At 50.4% G+C, this 12,583-nt stretch overlaps 1 protein-coding gene across 2 annotated transcripts in view; it reads left to right on the top strand.

Annotated features, from left to right (window-relative positions):
- Window positions 1-325: 325 nt before the first annotated feature.
- Window positions 326-12,583, top strand: part of dpp6a (dipeptidyl-peptidase 6a) — a 116,142-nt gene continuing 103,884 nt past the window's right edge. Inside the window, exons 1-2 of one of the 2 annotated variants that reach the window (XM_029145876.3) lie at window positions 326-591; window positions 675-739. In XM_029145876.3, the coding sequence (XP_029001709.1) occupies window positions 683-739 (57 nt within the window). In that variant the 5' untranslated portion in view covers window positions 326-591; window positions 675-682. Of the gene's footprint in view, window positions 592-674; window positions 740-11,177; window positions 11,891-12,583 lie in introns of those variants that run through there. The other variant, XM_029145877.3, reaches the window with a different exon arrangement.

Consider the following 12,583-nt stretch of genomic DNA (forward strand, 5'->3'; position numbering starts at 1 on the left):
GTTTTAATAGCGGGTGTCAGTCTTTTGATTTGGATTTTCAAAGGTCACTCAGATGATGGGACGACTGAATTACAGAAACGCCAGGAGCTACAACCACAGATGTTCAGTCCACGGAGGAGCCCCGTGTTTGTTTCCTGCGGCGTGAGGATGTGTCTCCGTCTCCGCCGCTGTTCAGAGTGGGCGAGCTCCTTCTGCGACTCCGCGCAGTCGGGCAGTCAGATGGGACACGCGCCTGCGCAAACGCTGCGCTCACACACGCTCACGCACACGTTTCACGCACACGCACACACGCACACACCCCTGTCGCTGCGCTCAGGTGGGTGTCACGTTCAAAATCACCCTGGGAGTGTGCGAAGAGGTTAACGCCACGAAATACAGTGGTCTGATTTTAGAGGCAGTGTCCTGACTTTGGCTGGAAAACTTCTTAGCGGATTTACATCTGACTCCGTGACAGCAGCAGAAAAATAACTAATCTCAGCATCTCGCCGGACTTCAGCTGGGAACGTAATTGACACATAAATGCACATTTAGAAGCCAAACCAGCTCTCAGTCAGCTGAGAGAAGCACCGACGGCGAGGCTGAGCGCAGCAGGTAAAGCGGACGCTCGCTCTTCGGCTCCGAACGCGACCCCAACTTTTGCGCTCGTTCACGGTTTCATTCCCTTGTTTTAACAGTTTTCGCCATGAACCAAACCGCAGGAGCCACGAACGCGTATCGCAGATGCTCAAAGGGAGGGAAGGTAAGGAAGCCGGATCCAGCCTGGAGTTGACGCTGAATCCGCCGGCTGTTCCGCGTGAACCGGTGACCACGTTAACTGGTGACTTCCGATCGCCGCACCGGTTGCTCGTGGCTGCGGCGGCTGTTTGAAGCGGGAAGAAAGCATGTTAGTTGTTCTCTTCTCTCTGCTTTACATCTAAAGCAACGGACGGTAACAGGCTTTTGGGAGGACGCGTTCTCTGTGTGTTGCGTCGTTAGGCGCCTGTGCGCTTTGGAGACGCTGGAAATGAGGTCCAGGTACTTTTAATTAGGTGGAATAAGCACTGGCATGCGATAAAATGGTGACGTTTAGTTTAAAATATCACTGGACGTTCTGCTGCAAGAAAAGTCAGTTTAGGTTGTCCACAAACTGGACATTTGCATCTTGGTGTTAGATGGAATGCACTGTAAAAAAGGAAACAGGTGGAATGATGCTCATTTGCGGTTTTGTCTAAATTTGTCTGCTCGTCGATTCATCAGTAGCTTGACGGTCGTCTGCTGGGCCCCCACACCAAGCCCATGACACACATCACCATCCAGCTGCTGGTGTGTGTGACTGTTGTCAACAGGGAGGAAGTGGGGGAGTGGATGAAAGGAAGGCTGGAGGAGAATGAATGCTGCAGAATGTGGAAGGAATCGGGACCGCGTGGAAGAGTGTGTTTGCAGCAAAATCATGAGGGGAGAAACAAACTCTGCAGTGTGTGCGTGCGTGCGTGCGTGTGTGTCTCGGGGGTGCTTTCACTCTCACTTCCAGCACATCTGGCTCAGTCAATATGCATATTGATCCCCCCCGCATATATATCCCCCCCCCCATAAATATTGACAAGGATATTTTCGCTGTGTATAAATATTTAGACTTTGTGTGCATTGATTAGTGGGACGTCCGCTCCCTCGCACTTGTCTGGGCTGATGTGTTAAATGAGCTCTGATACGTGTGCATGTGAATTAACGGGGACGGCTCAGTTGAGTTGATTTACATCCAGAGTTTAATTAAAAGTGACAGTGTTTCTTTCTCGTCGCGATCCAGGCAGCCTGCAGAATGCCTGATGGTTTAAGGCTGCATTCCCATTATTTGTGTTAAGTCGAGTTTAAATCCGTAAACGGTGGCCTTGACGTGAAATAAGAGGTTTTCGTTTCACCGGACACTTGGGACCCTGGTTATTTCCACACGTGGCGGCCGGTGAGCTGCGTCCCAGTCGCTGCTTGTGGCTTAATATTTGCGCCGTGCCTTCACTCGCTGCTTGTTCTAATTCTGGGATGTTAGATCTCTTTCTCTCTCACGTCAGCTTTGAGAGAGAAAATAGATTCAGACCAAGCAGCTCTCCAGATGCTTTTGTCTCCAGACAGCGGTGTCCGTTTCATTCTCGGCCCTGTGGCCACTTTTAGTCCGCCGCCGGCAGGATTTGAGATTTCAAAGTGTTTGAGTTTTGAATTTGTGGCCATTTTAAAGCGTCGCTGCTGCAGAGAATTTATCTTCTGAGCCGTCTCTCGGTGGAGTGTCTATTTCCAGTCATGTTGACAGTCAGTAGCTGAGAAATGCCATCGTTTATTAATGACACTCTGATTATGGCGGCGTGTTTTGTGCTTCCTCCCTACGGAGATCGGCCTCACATCATGGTCATCAGGTTGATCAACACCTGAAACCAGCGGAAAGCTGGTGTGATGTGTGTTGAAGTGACCCTAGGATCCATCAGAAGCAGTTTAGGGCTGTGGGGACAGTCACAGAGAAGAAGACAGGTGAGGTTTTTAGTCCCAGTAGAGTCTGTGGACCATCATGCAGTGCAGCGGCATGAAAGAGCTGCTTAATTTCATATTTCTATGCATGCATGCACAGGGGAGCTGCCTTTTGTGGAAATTGTCCAAAGGCCCTGTGGGTAATGTAGGACTGGAGGCAGTTTGAGGGAGGGTGGGCCTTGGTTCTCTGCTGTGTCACTGTTAGGCGCTGGATGATGTGTTGTTTCTTTGATGCATTTTATATAATAGCTATTGTTAAACAAAACATTTGGTCAGATTAGTGGAAGTTAAAGATAAAATATGCACTGATCTCCGGTGATGGGGATTGTTGACTTTGTTCAGGACCACGATGGCTCTCACTTTACTCAACTACTCAAAGATCTGAAGCACAGGACGATTATGCCCTGACCAAATTAATGTCTTAACAGCTGGCGGACACTAGAGGGCAGTGTGGCACTGCACTCACATGTACAGTAGTTTTGAGAGTTGCATTGGCTTCTGTCTAAATAAAATCATTTGCATTGAAGAAATATCAGTCCAGTAAAACTTCACACATCGTAAAAAGAGCTTATATCTTCCCTGATCCATTTCGACGACTTCATTGATTTTGGTTGTTCCTCATTCCCTCCTTTGACCACGCTTCGCCGTGTATAACAGTCTTCAAGTGTTGCAGTAGTTGCATCATGTGCTCAATAAAAGTGGAGCATTTAATAAATGTTGGGTTTCAGCAGGAATGGGATCCCCGCTGCTCTGAGATCAATTCCTTTGCGCCTCTCTCTTGTCTCGTTCTCAGTCACAGCAGGCTGGTTTGATTGTCTTGGCCCTCGACAGCCCCACAGTTCTGTGTGCACGCGCTAAACCCCAATTAGCTCCCCTCACTAGCTCCGCAGCAATTTGCAACTGTGCTAATCTCCTCATCTGCACAGCCCGGAGAAACCGGAGTCCCTGTGATTAGTTCATAATACCAGTAAGAAGCTTTAAGTTGTGTGGAATACAGGAAAAACCAAAATCTCCTGCTCTGAACCGCTTGAGCTCCAGTGTGCATGGACCAGTAAATCTGATAATTGACCGCGATGGTTAAAAGTCACCGAGGCCTCTCTGTCCATGTGTAAAGCACACGTCCTTGCTCTTACTGTACTTACCCAGGGACCTGGACAGTCCCCGGGCTAAACGCACATCTTAAGGCGCCTGCAAGCGACTCCGTAATGGATCTGGGCTCCTTAATTACCGCGGCTTTGTTGGCCAACAGCCGGGCAAACACCGGCACGAATGTGCCAGGTATCGATCCGCGCTCTCATTACACTGCGGGCCCATTGTAATGCACGGCTATCACTCCAACTCCCTCACTAGAGTCTATGGAAATGATCATCGATTGCGCTCGCACCCTTAGTCAAATGGCAGGAGGACGCCTGTCTCAATCATGTTTGCACTCTGAATTTCTGTACTGCAGGCTGCCTCCCGCCCGCTGATAGCCACCGCTATCTTTTTCTCATCTTGATGACACGGGGGGGGGGCGGTACGGGGGGGCCGGTCAAGCTGGAGTCATTCACACCGCGGTGCACAGCTGAGCCCCGCGCTACCTTTGGCTTTTGAAGTCGCCCTTTCATGCCGATCTGCGCCACATAAAAGCCTGGACCGCGGAAACAACAAACCTCTTGTGCCTCGCTGCGTTTGTGTGGCCGCTCGTTTGGAGTGGACAACTCCAAATTGCATTTGGAGGCAGGTCTGAGGGCCGCGCTGTGAAATGAATAATGCAGCGCGCGCACGCACGCGCCCGATGGATTTTCTCACGTTTAACTTCAACAACAGGTGAAGCAGTTAATCTCGATGTTTTAATGATTTCTTTACAGCTAATCCCGCTGTAGCTTTTTACACCGCTCTGTAAGTAATAACCCACTGTTGTGCGCACTTAATCACCAGGTGCTGCAGCCGCGCTCCCCTTTGCGGCCCAGAGGAAAACCGGGAGGATCCAGACGCTTTATTACAGTACGTTCGCCTGAGGGGGACGCGTGCGATCGCAGCAGGACGCTCCCGCACGCGCGCGTTCCCAAGCCAAGTGTTGTGTTACTCACTTGGCGGCAGCGCTGTGTTTTCCCAGGATTGATGGACAGCGCGCCCCGTGTAATTGCATAAGCCGCCGAGAACCTCTCGGGCCCTGCGAGCGAGCGGGTCGGCCCGGCAGAACGCTCGGGTCGCGACAGCCCGTCTGGTGGTGTATCACAAGCAGTCAACACGGCCCGATGAGACAGTAAACAGCCGCCGCTGGTTGGGAGACGGACGTTCAGGCCATATCTTAAAATCACAAGCATATCTCTGAACCCCCGCCCCCCGAGGCCCCGGTGCCCATCACACCAGGCTCTGCTCGCTGCATTCGAATATCTGCTGCTGTCAGAGCCTGTCACAGTGCATCCCATCACTTCCTGCTCCACTCTGATTGTCACGTAATGCAAATCCCCCCCACACAGTAAAATACTGCAGCGTGCTGCATTCAGGGGCCGAGGCTGCGGGTCAGCTCCACGTTTGCCCTCTGCCGGATCAAAGAGGCCGCGCTCTCCTTTGCAGCGCGTCGGCGCATAATGAGGCGTCGGAAATGATGAAACCATTACAATAATCGCTCGCAGGCTGCAGTTGCTCGGCAAAGTGACAGTCTGATGGAGACGCAGTGGGACTTTCCACCTCATCATGCAGGACAGCAGGACCCCAGTTACTCTAAATAAAGTCTCATTTTAGCCGCTTCCTGTTGAAACTATCAATCCTGTCCATTTAATCATGAATTTGCAACGTGCGCTTTCTGCTTCCACACTATTTTAATTCCACATGTCTACATCTGGACACCAGAAGCCTCCATGGGGCTTAAGATATACTGTAGTCTTTACAATTTTTGTCTTAGAAAATGAAGTATATATATATATATATATATATATATATATAAGTTTTTGCAATATTAATATTTACACAGTCACAAAGCGCTGCCAAAATGACTGATTGTACCGTATTTTTCATTTAGCATTGGGACATTTCTTTTACTTGAAAACCAAAGAAAAAAAAACAATCGTAAGTTTGCCTGAAGAATAAAAGACATCACGACTTGTTAAATGTGAGAGTGTAACAGAGAAGTCACACTGAAGCCAGGAACTGAAGCGCGTGTGCATTGTGTGTTTGCATGTTGTAAAGTGTTTCATCTCTCGTCACTTACTATCAGTTATTTCAAACGACAGCCGTGATGTCAGTGAGGCTGCTTTACTGCAGAGCAGGTGTAAAGGCGTTGATAATAAACTAGTGATTTAACGTTGAACCATTTGTCAGCGGCAGCAGTGTCTTAATAGTCTTTGCTGTAATTTTCATCCCTACTTCAAAACATTGTCAAACTATAATAGAAAATAGGTTTTGGACAAAACAATTTGATGCTTTATTAAGACTTTAGCGTCTGGTGTAATTGAAAGGGAACCTTGTACCTTTTGAGTGTGGGAGGATTTTTCCCTCTAACTCTGGACGGCAGTTGAATTTGTGCCATTTGCTCTGAAACCTTCACATGCAGCTTCACATCCATCCCAGTCTTAGAGACTCAGCCGTGGCTTCTGAGGATGGATCAGCGTTATTAGTTATTTGCGTTATCAGAGGAAACTCAGCCTGTGAATACGAGGGCACGGGTGCTGACTTTTAAAAGCCTCTAACTTGCTTTCAGTCGACGTCGGACAAATGGAGTCATTTTATTTGTGTCCAATGCAGCAGTTTCGGTGCTTTGCTGCATTAAAGCCCCACCGAGCTTCCCATGCTGAGCCGTGGTTAGCGATGCCACACATCCTCAGAGGCCTTGGGTTAGTGCATCACATTCACACACGCTGATCAGAAGGAGCCTCCAGGTCACATCTTTTAATTAGAATCACTTCACTTTTACTGTAGGTGAAAGTGCATTAGCTTGGTTCACGCAACTGATGCTTGAACCCGTACAGTAAAAAGCTTTAGGACGTATCGGTCTACGTTATATAAAGTTGTTAAAAGCAGACTTTGCATCCATTGAGTTTCCATTAGCTCCTTTAAATGTCAGCCTAATGTCCCTGTCGTTTAGTCCTGTGCTGGCTCGGCTGTGACTTTACATATTGTTTTCTGAGCCCCGTCCTTGTACCGCTTCACTCCCAATCTGCCGCCTTTATTAAAATGTACAGCGCGGCCCTGCCACGGCTCATCTTCACAGACCTGGCGGAGGCGATTTTATTGACTTATTGCGAAAAAGGCCGATCGCGCGTGCCTCGTCTTTCGCCGCGTCCCTGGCAGTTAGGAGGAGGTGATTTGTCGCGTTAACTCCCATGGTGCTCTGCATTGCCCTAAAAACAAGATGCTGTTCCTCTTGACAATGAACACTCGCCTCCTGAACATAAACAACGGTTTTATTGTGCCCCAGTCGGGGAGCCTCCAAATCAATGCAGTGTAAATCATCCTCAGGAGGCATGCAAACACAGAGCCAAGGCGTCTATGGACACGCTGGTGCATTAGAGCACACAGATGAGGAGCGGCACCGCGGTGCAGAGAGGCAGCAGCACCGGAGGGACGGTAAAAGTGCTTCTGTGGCAAAATGGCTGCAGGTCAAAGACGTGGGATGAAAAAAAAGAAGCCATGAACGGTCTCTCCAACTTGTAAACAATAGAGCCATAGTTTGTGGTGTTTCACCGCTGCCTGTTTGCATTAGTTTCATTTAATGGGCTCCGTGTCTCCAGAGACGGCGGAGTCTAAAACGAGCAGCACGCCGTGGACAGACACAGGAAGTGGGCCAGACGTGCAGGTGCGGCGGCGGAAGGCAGCTCGTCCCCGTCCTGCGGGCCGGGTCGGGGCCAAGCGGGCCGACCCGCTCCGACCCGCTCCGACCCGCTCCGCTGTGGAGACGTGGACACGAGCGCAGGCTGCTGAATGTGTCTCTGGAGCCGATGCCGCTGGGAGGAAGCTTTCAGCATCATTAACTTCCCTCTTAATGATAAAGTTAATATACGTCTTAATGAGTGCGCCGTGGCAACGGGATGCTGGCGACTGAAGTTATGCGCTACTTTAACTTTTTCATTTAGGAAACCTTATCTGAGATGCTATGAATGGGCGGCGTGTTCAGTGCTGGTCATTATGTGCATTTGTAGTCTGTAATTGCCTCTTTACACACACACACATGCTTGATTGTATGTAGTTGTGGTGATTGTGGTCTGTGGAATGAGTCCCATCGAGGTTTCTCCAGTGAGGCTCATTTAGGTTAGCAACACAATTATAGTACAACGTTGTAACGTTGTGCAGCTCAGCTTCCAGGTTCACGCTTTTGTTGTGAAAATCTTCTTTGCTTCCGTTGGGCTTGTGTCTGGCTGAGGAAGCGTTTTTCTCTTGTCCAAAGCGCTCCTTTAGAAGTCTTTGCTTCAGTTCCCGTTCTGTGCTCGCACCGTCCCGGTGTCACGCCCTCATCTCCGTCCTCTCGCCGCTGACCTGCCGATGGGATGTCTCATCATCCTCACAACCTCTCTCTCTCCTCTTCTCTATCCATCACGTCAGTCCTGTCTCCTTGAATGTGTGAATTAGTTCCCCTGTTGTGGCTCTCTGGTCTAATTCTGCCTCTCTTGTTCTGGACTGAAGCGCGTTTGGACCCTGGATCCTCCTGCTCGCTAGCAGCAGCCTACACCTGCTGAGTTCCTAAAGGTAGTATTATTAAAGACCCGCTGCAAACATGACAAACACACCTGATTGAAAGATGCTGATGATTACGCGTGGTGTCAATCACTTTTTCCACTTTATCACATTGGAGGTAACGCGATCTCGCAGCATCTCCAGCTTTACTGGTTTCACTTTCCGCCGCTCTCTGTTGTGTACACACACACACACACACACACACACACACACAAGCAGTGTGTGAAACGTGATGCTAATTTGCACTCTGATGATTCCTGGAGAGATTACGCCGGCTGATTGATGGCAACGCTGTTGCCCCAGAAACCACCTTGAGCGCTGCGATATGACTCCCCCGTTATCCCTGTGCGTTCACACCAGAGATGCAGCCGCCACAGGCCTTGACTGGTAATGAACAACGGTGTTCTGGTGGCGGTGCCGTGTTCCTGTGACGTGGGGTCAGGTTCGTCCAGGGGGGTCGGAGCCCGTTACAGCGTCGGCTTCATTTCACACTGAGTTTAGGGCCTGAAAGCTCAGGTTTGATTTGTCGCATGGTCTCTGAAGGTACAGAAATGAATCAGAGACAAAAACATGGAGGGGGAACTCTGAGCTCTATCTCCTTGATGGATAAACAGAAGCTGCTCAGGTTGTAGGAACATCCAGGTGCGCGGGTCCATCATTCAACCGTAATGGTTCCTAAGATTACTGAGTAACCGGGTCTAATCATTCCCAGCCGGCTGACAGCAGAGTGGGACATATATGTAAATGTTGATGATGGATCTGATCTTCTCTCAGGCCAAGAGTCAAGCAGTTGATTACATATGCAAAGTGAGCGTTTCCCTACAAGCTTCACGGCATCAGGGAATCAGGAAATGGTCCAACTCTAATGATAAAATGCCAAATTCCTCAACAACTTTCTGGAGCTCAATAATATTGGTATTAATGTTGCCTCAGTAAGACAAAGATAAAACCCAGTGTTTTTAGAGGCGACGTCCGTTTAAAGCCGGCTTGTTTCTAATCGCGTCGGCATGGATTCATGGATTTTCCGACCCCGTGCGTTCCCATCGTTCGGGCCGCTCCAGCGTGAGCCGTGCAGCTGCCACGCGGTGGGAACTCATCATCCGTCCCTGAGCGGAGCCGAGCAGGTTAAAGTGATGAATCTGATCCAAGTTCCTGACAAACGCCTGCTGTTCAAGGCAACTGTTTCCATTAATATTCAGATGTGCTCACTGGCTCTGTCACAGGGCGGAGGGGGGAGGGGGGGCGCGAGGCCCCTTAAGTTGGAAAATAATTACTGGAACTTTTCCGTCCTGCGTTGCCAACTGCTGCTGAGAAGGAGCTGTTTGTCTGCCGCCACCGCCGCTGCCACTCGCGCTTTGCTTCACGTCGTACTTTACAGTGTGTTAAATTCAAAACGCGTTTGCAGAAGTGCAGAAATCCGAGTCCTAAAGATTACAACGTCTCACCCGCAGCACTCTCGAAGTTCAGTACATAAAAGTGAAGCTGGCATTTTCCAAAGCAAGTGACTTCATTATCTGCAGCGCTGCCACTGACAGGGCTCCTGTTCTTTTCACCTGGATTCATTAAACACGGTGATGATCTGCATAAACATCCTGTCCAGATCATGGAGGGACGTTCAACCAGAAACACAGGCAGATGTTTGATACTGAGGTGAACCGGTCCAGTGTGGTCATCCACACTCAGTGACAGCAGCATACAGGATATCACCCCATCAAATAATTAAGTTGATAATGAAACCATCGATTTTATCCCGCGATACTCTCGCCTGAGTTTATTGTGCTGGACGACTGCCGCCACCAGACTGAAGCTCCTTCCCTGGACTCGCCCCACCGGGGATCCAGGCCAATCAATCCTGGGTTTGGGAAGGTTTTAATCACTTTTGTTTTTCGTCAGAAGAGGCGCCGCTTGGCAGCCGGCCCCACAAACACTACAGTCGATTTGCGATTGTTTATCTGTGGAGGAGAATGGAGGCGCCCAGAGCCAAGATACATACAGCATGCAGCTGAATCACAATGGGAGCACGAATGGACGCCCGACGTGCAGAAGCCCAGAGTCTTCCCCCTGAGCGGCCGCGCTGCCGTTCACGGACGCCACGCACCAAAATCTGTGGACTGATCCAGTGTTTGCATCAACGTAAGGACAGGAAGCACAAAGCTCTGTCACGTGTGTGTGTGTGTGTGTGTGTGTGTGTGGCTCTGCTGGCACATCCGTGCACGCTGCAGCAGATTGCCTCTCCCCAGCAGCGCTCCCGTGCAGCTGGGCTTCTGTCTGCTCACCCAACTGAGCGGAGTGTGACTGCGTAACAGCACTTGTCCGTCCCCAGCCAGTCATTTTCTCTGAGAGTCCCGGCATCGGGCGGCCGCGGTTGCTGCTGCACCCGTTCCCGGCCGCAACCCCGCGGACGACGCGTCGAGCGGCGTGGAGAACGGGCAGCGCGGCGACGGCTCAAACCGACTGGATGTGTGTCAGAAATAAGGCAGATTCCTCTCGACACTCGCCCCAAATGGTTCCGAATAAGGAGGAATGCGATGCTGTGATAAAGCGCCTCGCTCTCCCTCTGTCAGCAGTCCAGCTGCACTCGAACGCCCGATGGCCCCATTAGCGTGCTTTGACAGCCTTAGCCACACTAATTAATACCAGGCACTTTTAGTGTAAATAAGATTTATGGGAGACGTGCTGTTTGCGCTTCCCAGCTGCTGCTGTGAGCTCAGGACGCTCGTCCGTGCGCTCCCCGTCCTCAGCACAGTAAACACTGAGGCTGAATTGGAGAGATACATTTTGAGGGCGCTATTGATTCACGGAGCTTGAGGGAGAACAAACCGAGGCAGACTTCATCTTGAAAGCAGCTGGTGCAGAGAGGTTGTTCTCCAAATCGCTGGGTTTTAGACGCCGTAACCGTACAAAACATCAGCGCGCGCAACTAATTCTCACTCCGTTGACCTGTAGATTTTCTTTATCAATAATTCGGTGTCAAAATAGTTAAAAATGCATGAGAGTGAGCTCCGTCCGCACTGGATGTTATTACTTTGACTCTGTCACATGCTATTGATGCCAATAATGAAAATCCCTGTGGTTTAGCATATTGACCCGGGACCTCATGACCCCTGTCCATCAATCACTAACGTGCTTTGGGTAAAAATCCGAGGGAACACACAGCCTTTCTGACGTTTGTGGTAAACCTTCAGATGAATAGTAACGTGTTGTTGTGTGTTTTGCAGTGTGGTTGTCAGTACAGGTCTGCTGCCTCGTCCGTTATGGAGGCTAGAACGTGATCAAACACACATTTGTGCACAAACCGACCTGTTCACCACCCTTTTCTAGCGGCTTAAAAATGTTGACACCACGTGCAAATGCGCTGCCAGGTAAAAAAAAAAAAAAAAAAAAAAAAAAAAAACTGCTCGTGCGCCGCAACTTACTGTACCTCTCTCCCCCTCTGCGCTCCTATTTTCCCTGCGTGGTTTACCGTTCCGTGTGCGACCACGGAGGCAGCGCCACGCTACGCCGAGGAGAGCCCCACGCCGCCTGCTCCCGTTTAATGAATCCGTTAGGTTGTGAGCCCACCCACTTATGAACTGGCTCGCTGCCTGAGGGTTTCCGGCTGGCGACTGGCGGGGACGGGGAGCTGTCAGGAGCTGTGGAAAAGTCCGCAAAATCAACCTTTGGGGAGGCGCATCGCGGCGACACGGGACGGAAAATGAAGGAAACGGCGCTGATCGAGACCGCTAAGATGCAGGGCAACGTCCTGGTAAGGAGGCTCCCGACGCCTACACGTTTAACGACGCCGATTAAGCGATGCCTGTGCTCGTTTGAAATCGCCCCTCTCGCTCCCGTCCGCCGCGCGCGCTTCGACGCACGCGCGCGCGCGCGAGCATGTGGGGACATGCGTGATTCACGCGTGTGCCTTGGCGCTTTTGCGGGCTCGCGGCTCACGTCCGCCCCGTTTTCACGTGGCCGTCCTCGCCGCCAATTGCGGCCGCTCTGAGGGCGTCGTAGGACGCCGGGGATCGTCCGCTGGAGTTGGAAAGTTTTGTCTTCGGACCGCGGGGCCCGTTGAGTCGAGTCGAGTCGAGGCTTTGGCTCCTTCGCCTCACGAAGCAGCTGAGGGCAGAGGTAACCTTTAGCTCAAGGAAGGTGCCATTAATATTTTACTACATCTAAAGCTGTGAGGCGCAGGATATATCACCCGGCTCTGCTTTGGCTGCACGCAGCAGCTATAGGTGTGTGTATATGAGGCAGGTGAATAATAAATGTCCTGTGGGACTCTTTCGGATATTGAGGAACAGTATCGTGACTCTTTAAGATTCATGATTTGGAGAATATTACAATTCATCCCGTATTAACACAGTAATTCTTCTGTTTAGATTTATAATGTGTGTTTTCCCATCAGAAAAAAAAAAAAAAAAACACCACGGACAGTTTGTTTTGGAGCACATTTTTC

The sequence above is a fragment of the Betta splendens genome, chromosome 4 (genome assembly GCF_900634795.4).
Source record: "Betta splendens chromosome 4, fBetSpl5.4, whole genome shotgun sequence".
NCBI classification, from domain to species: Eukaryota; Metazoa; Chordata; class Actinopteri; order Anabantiformes; family Osphronemidae; genus Betta; species Betta splendens.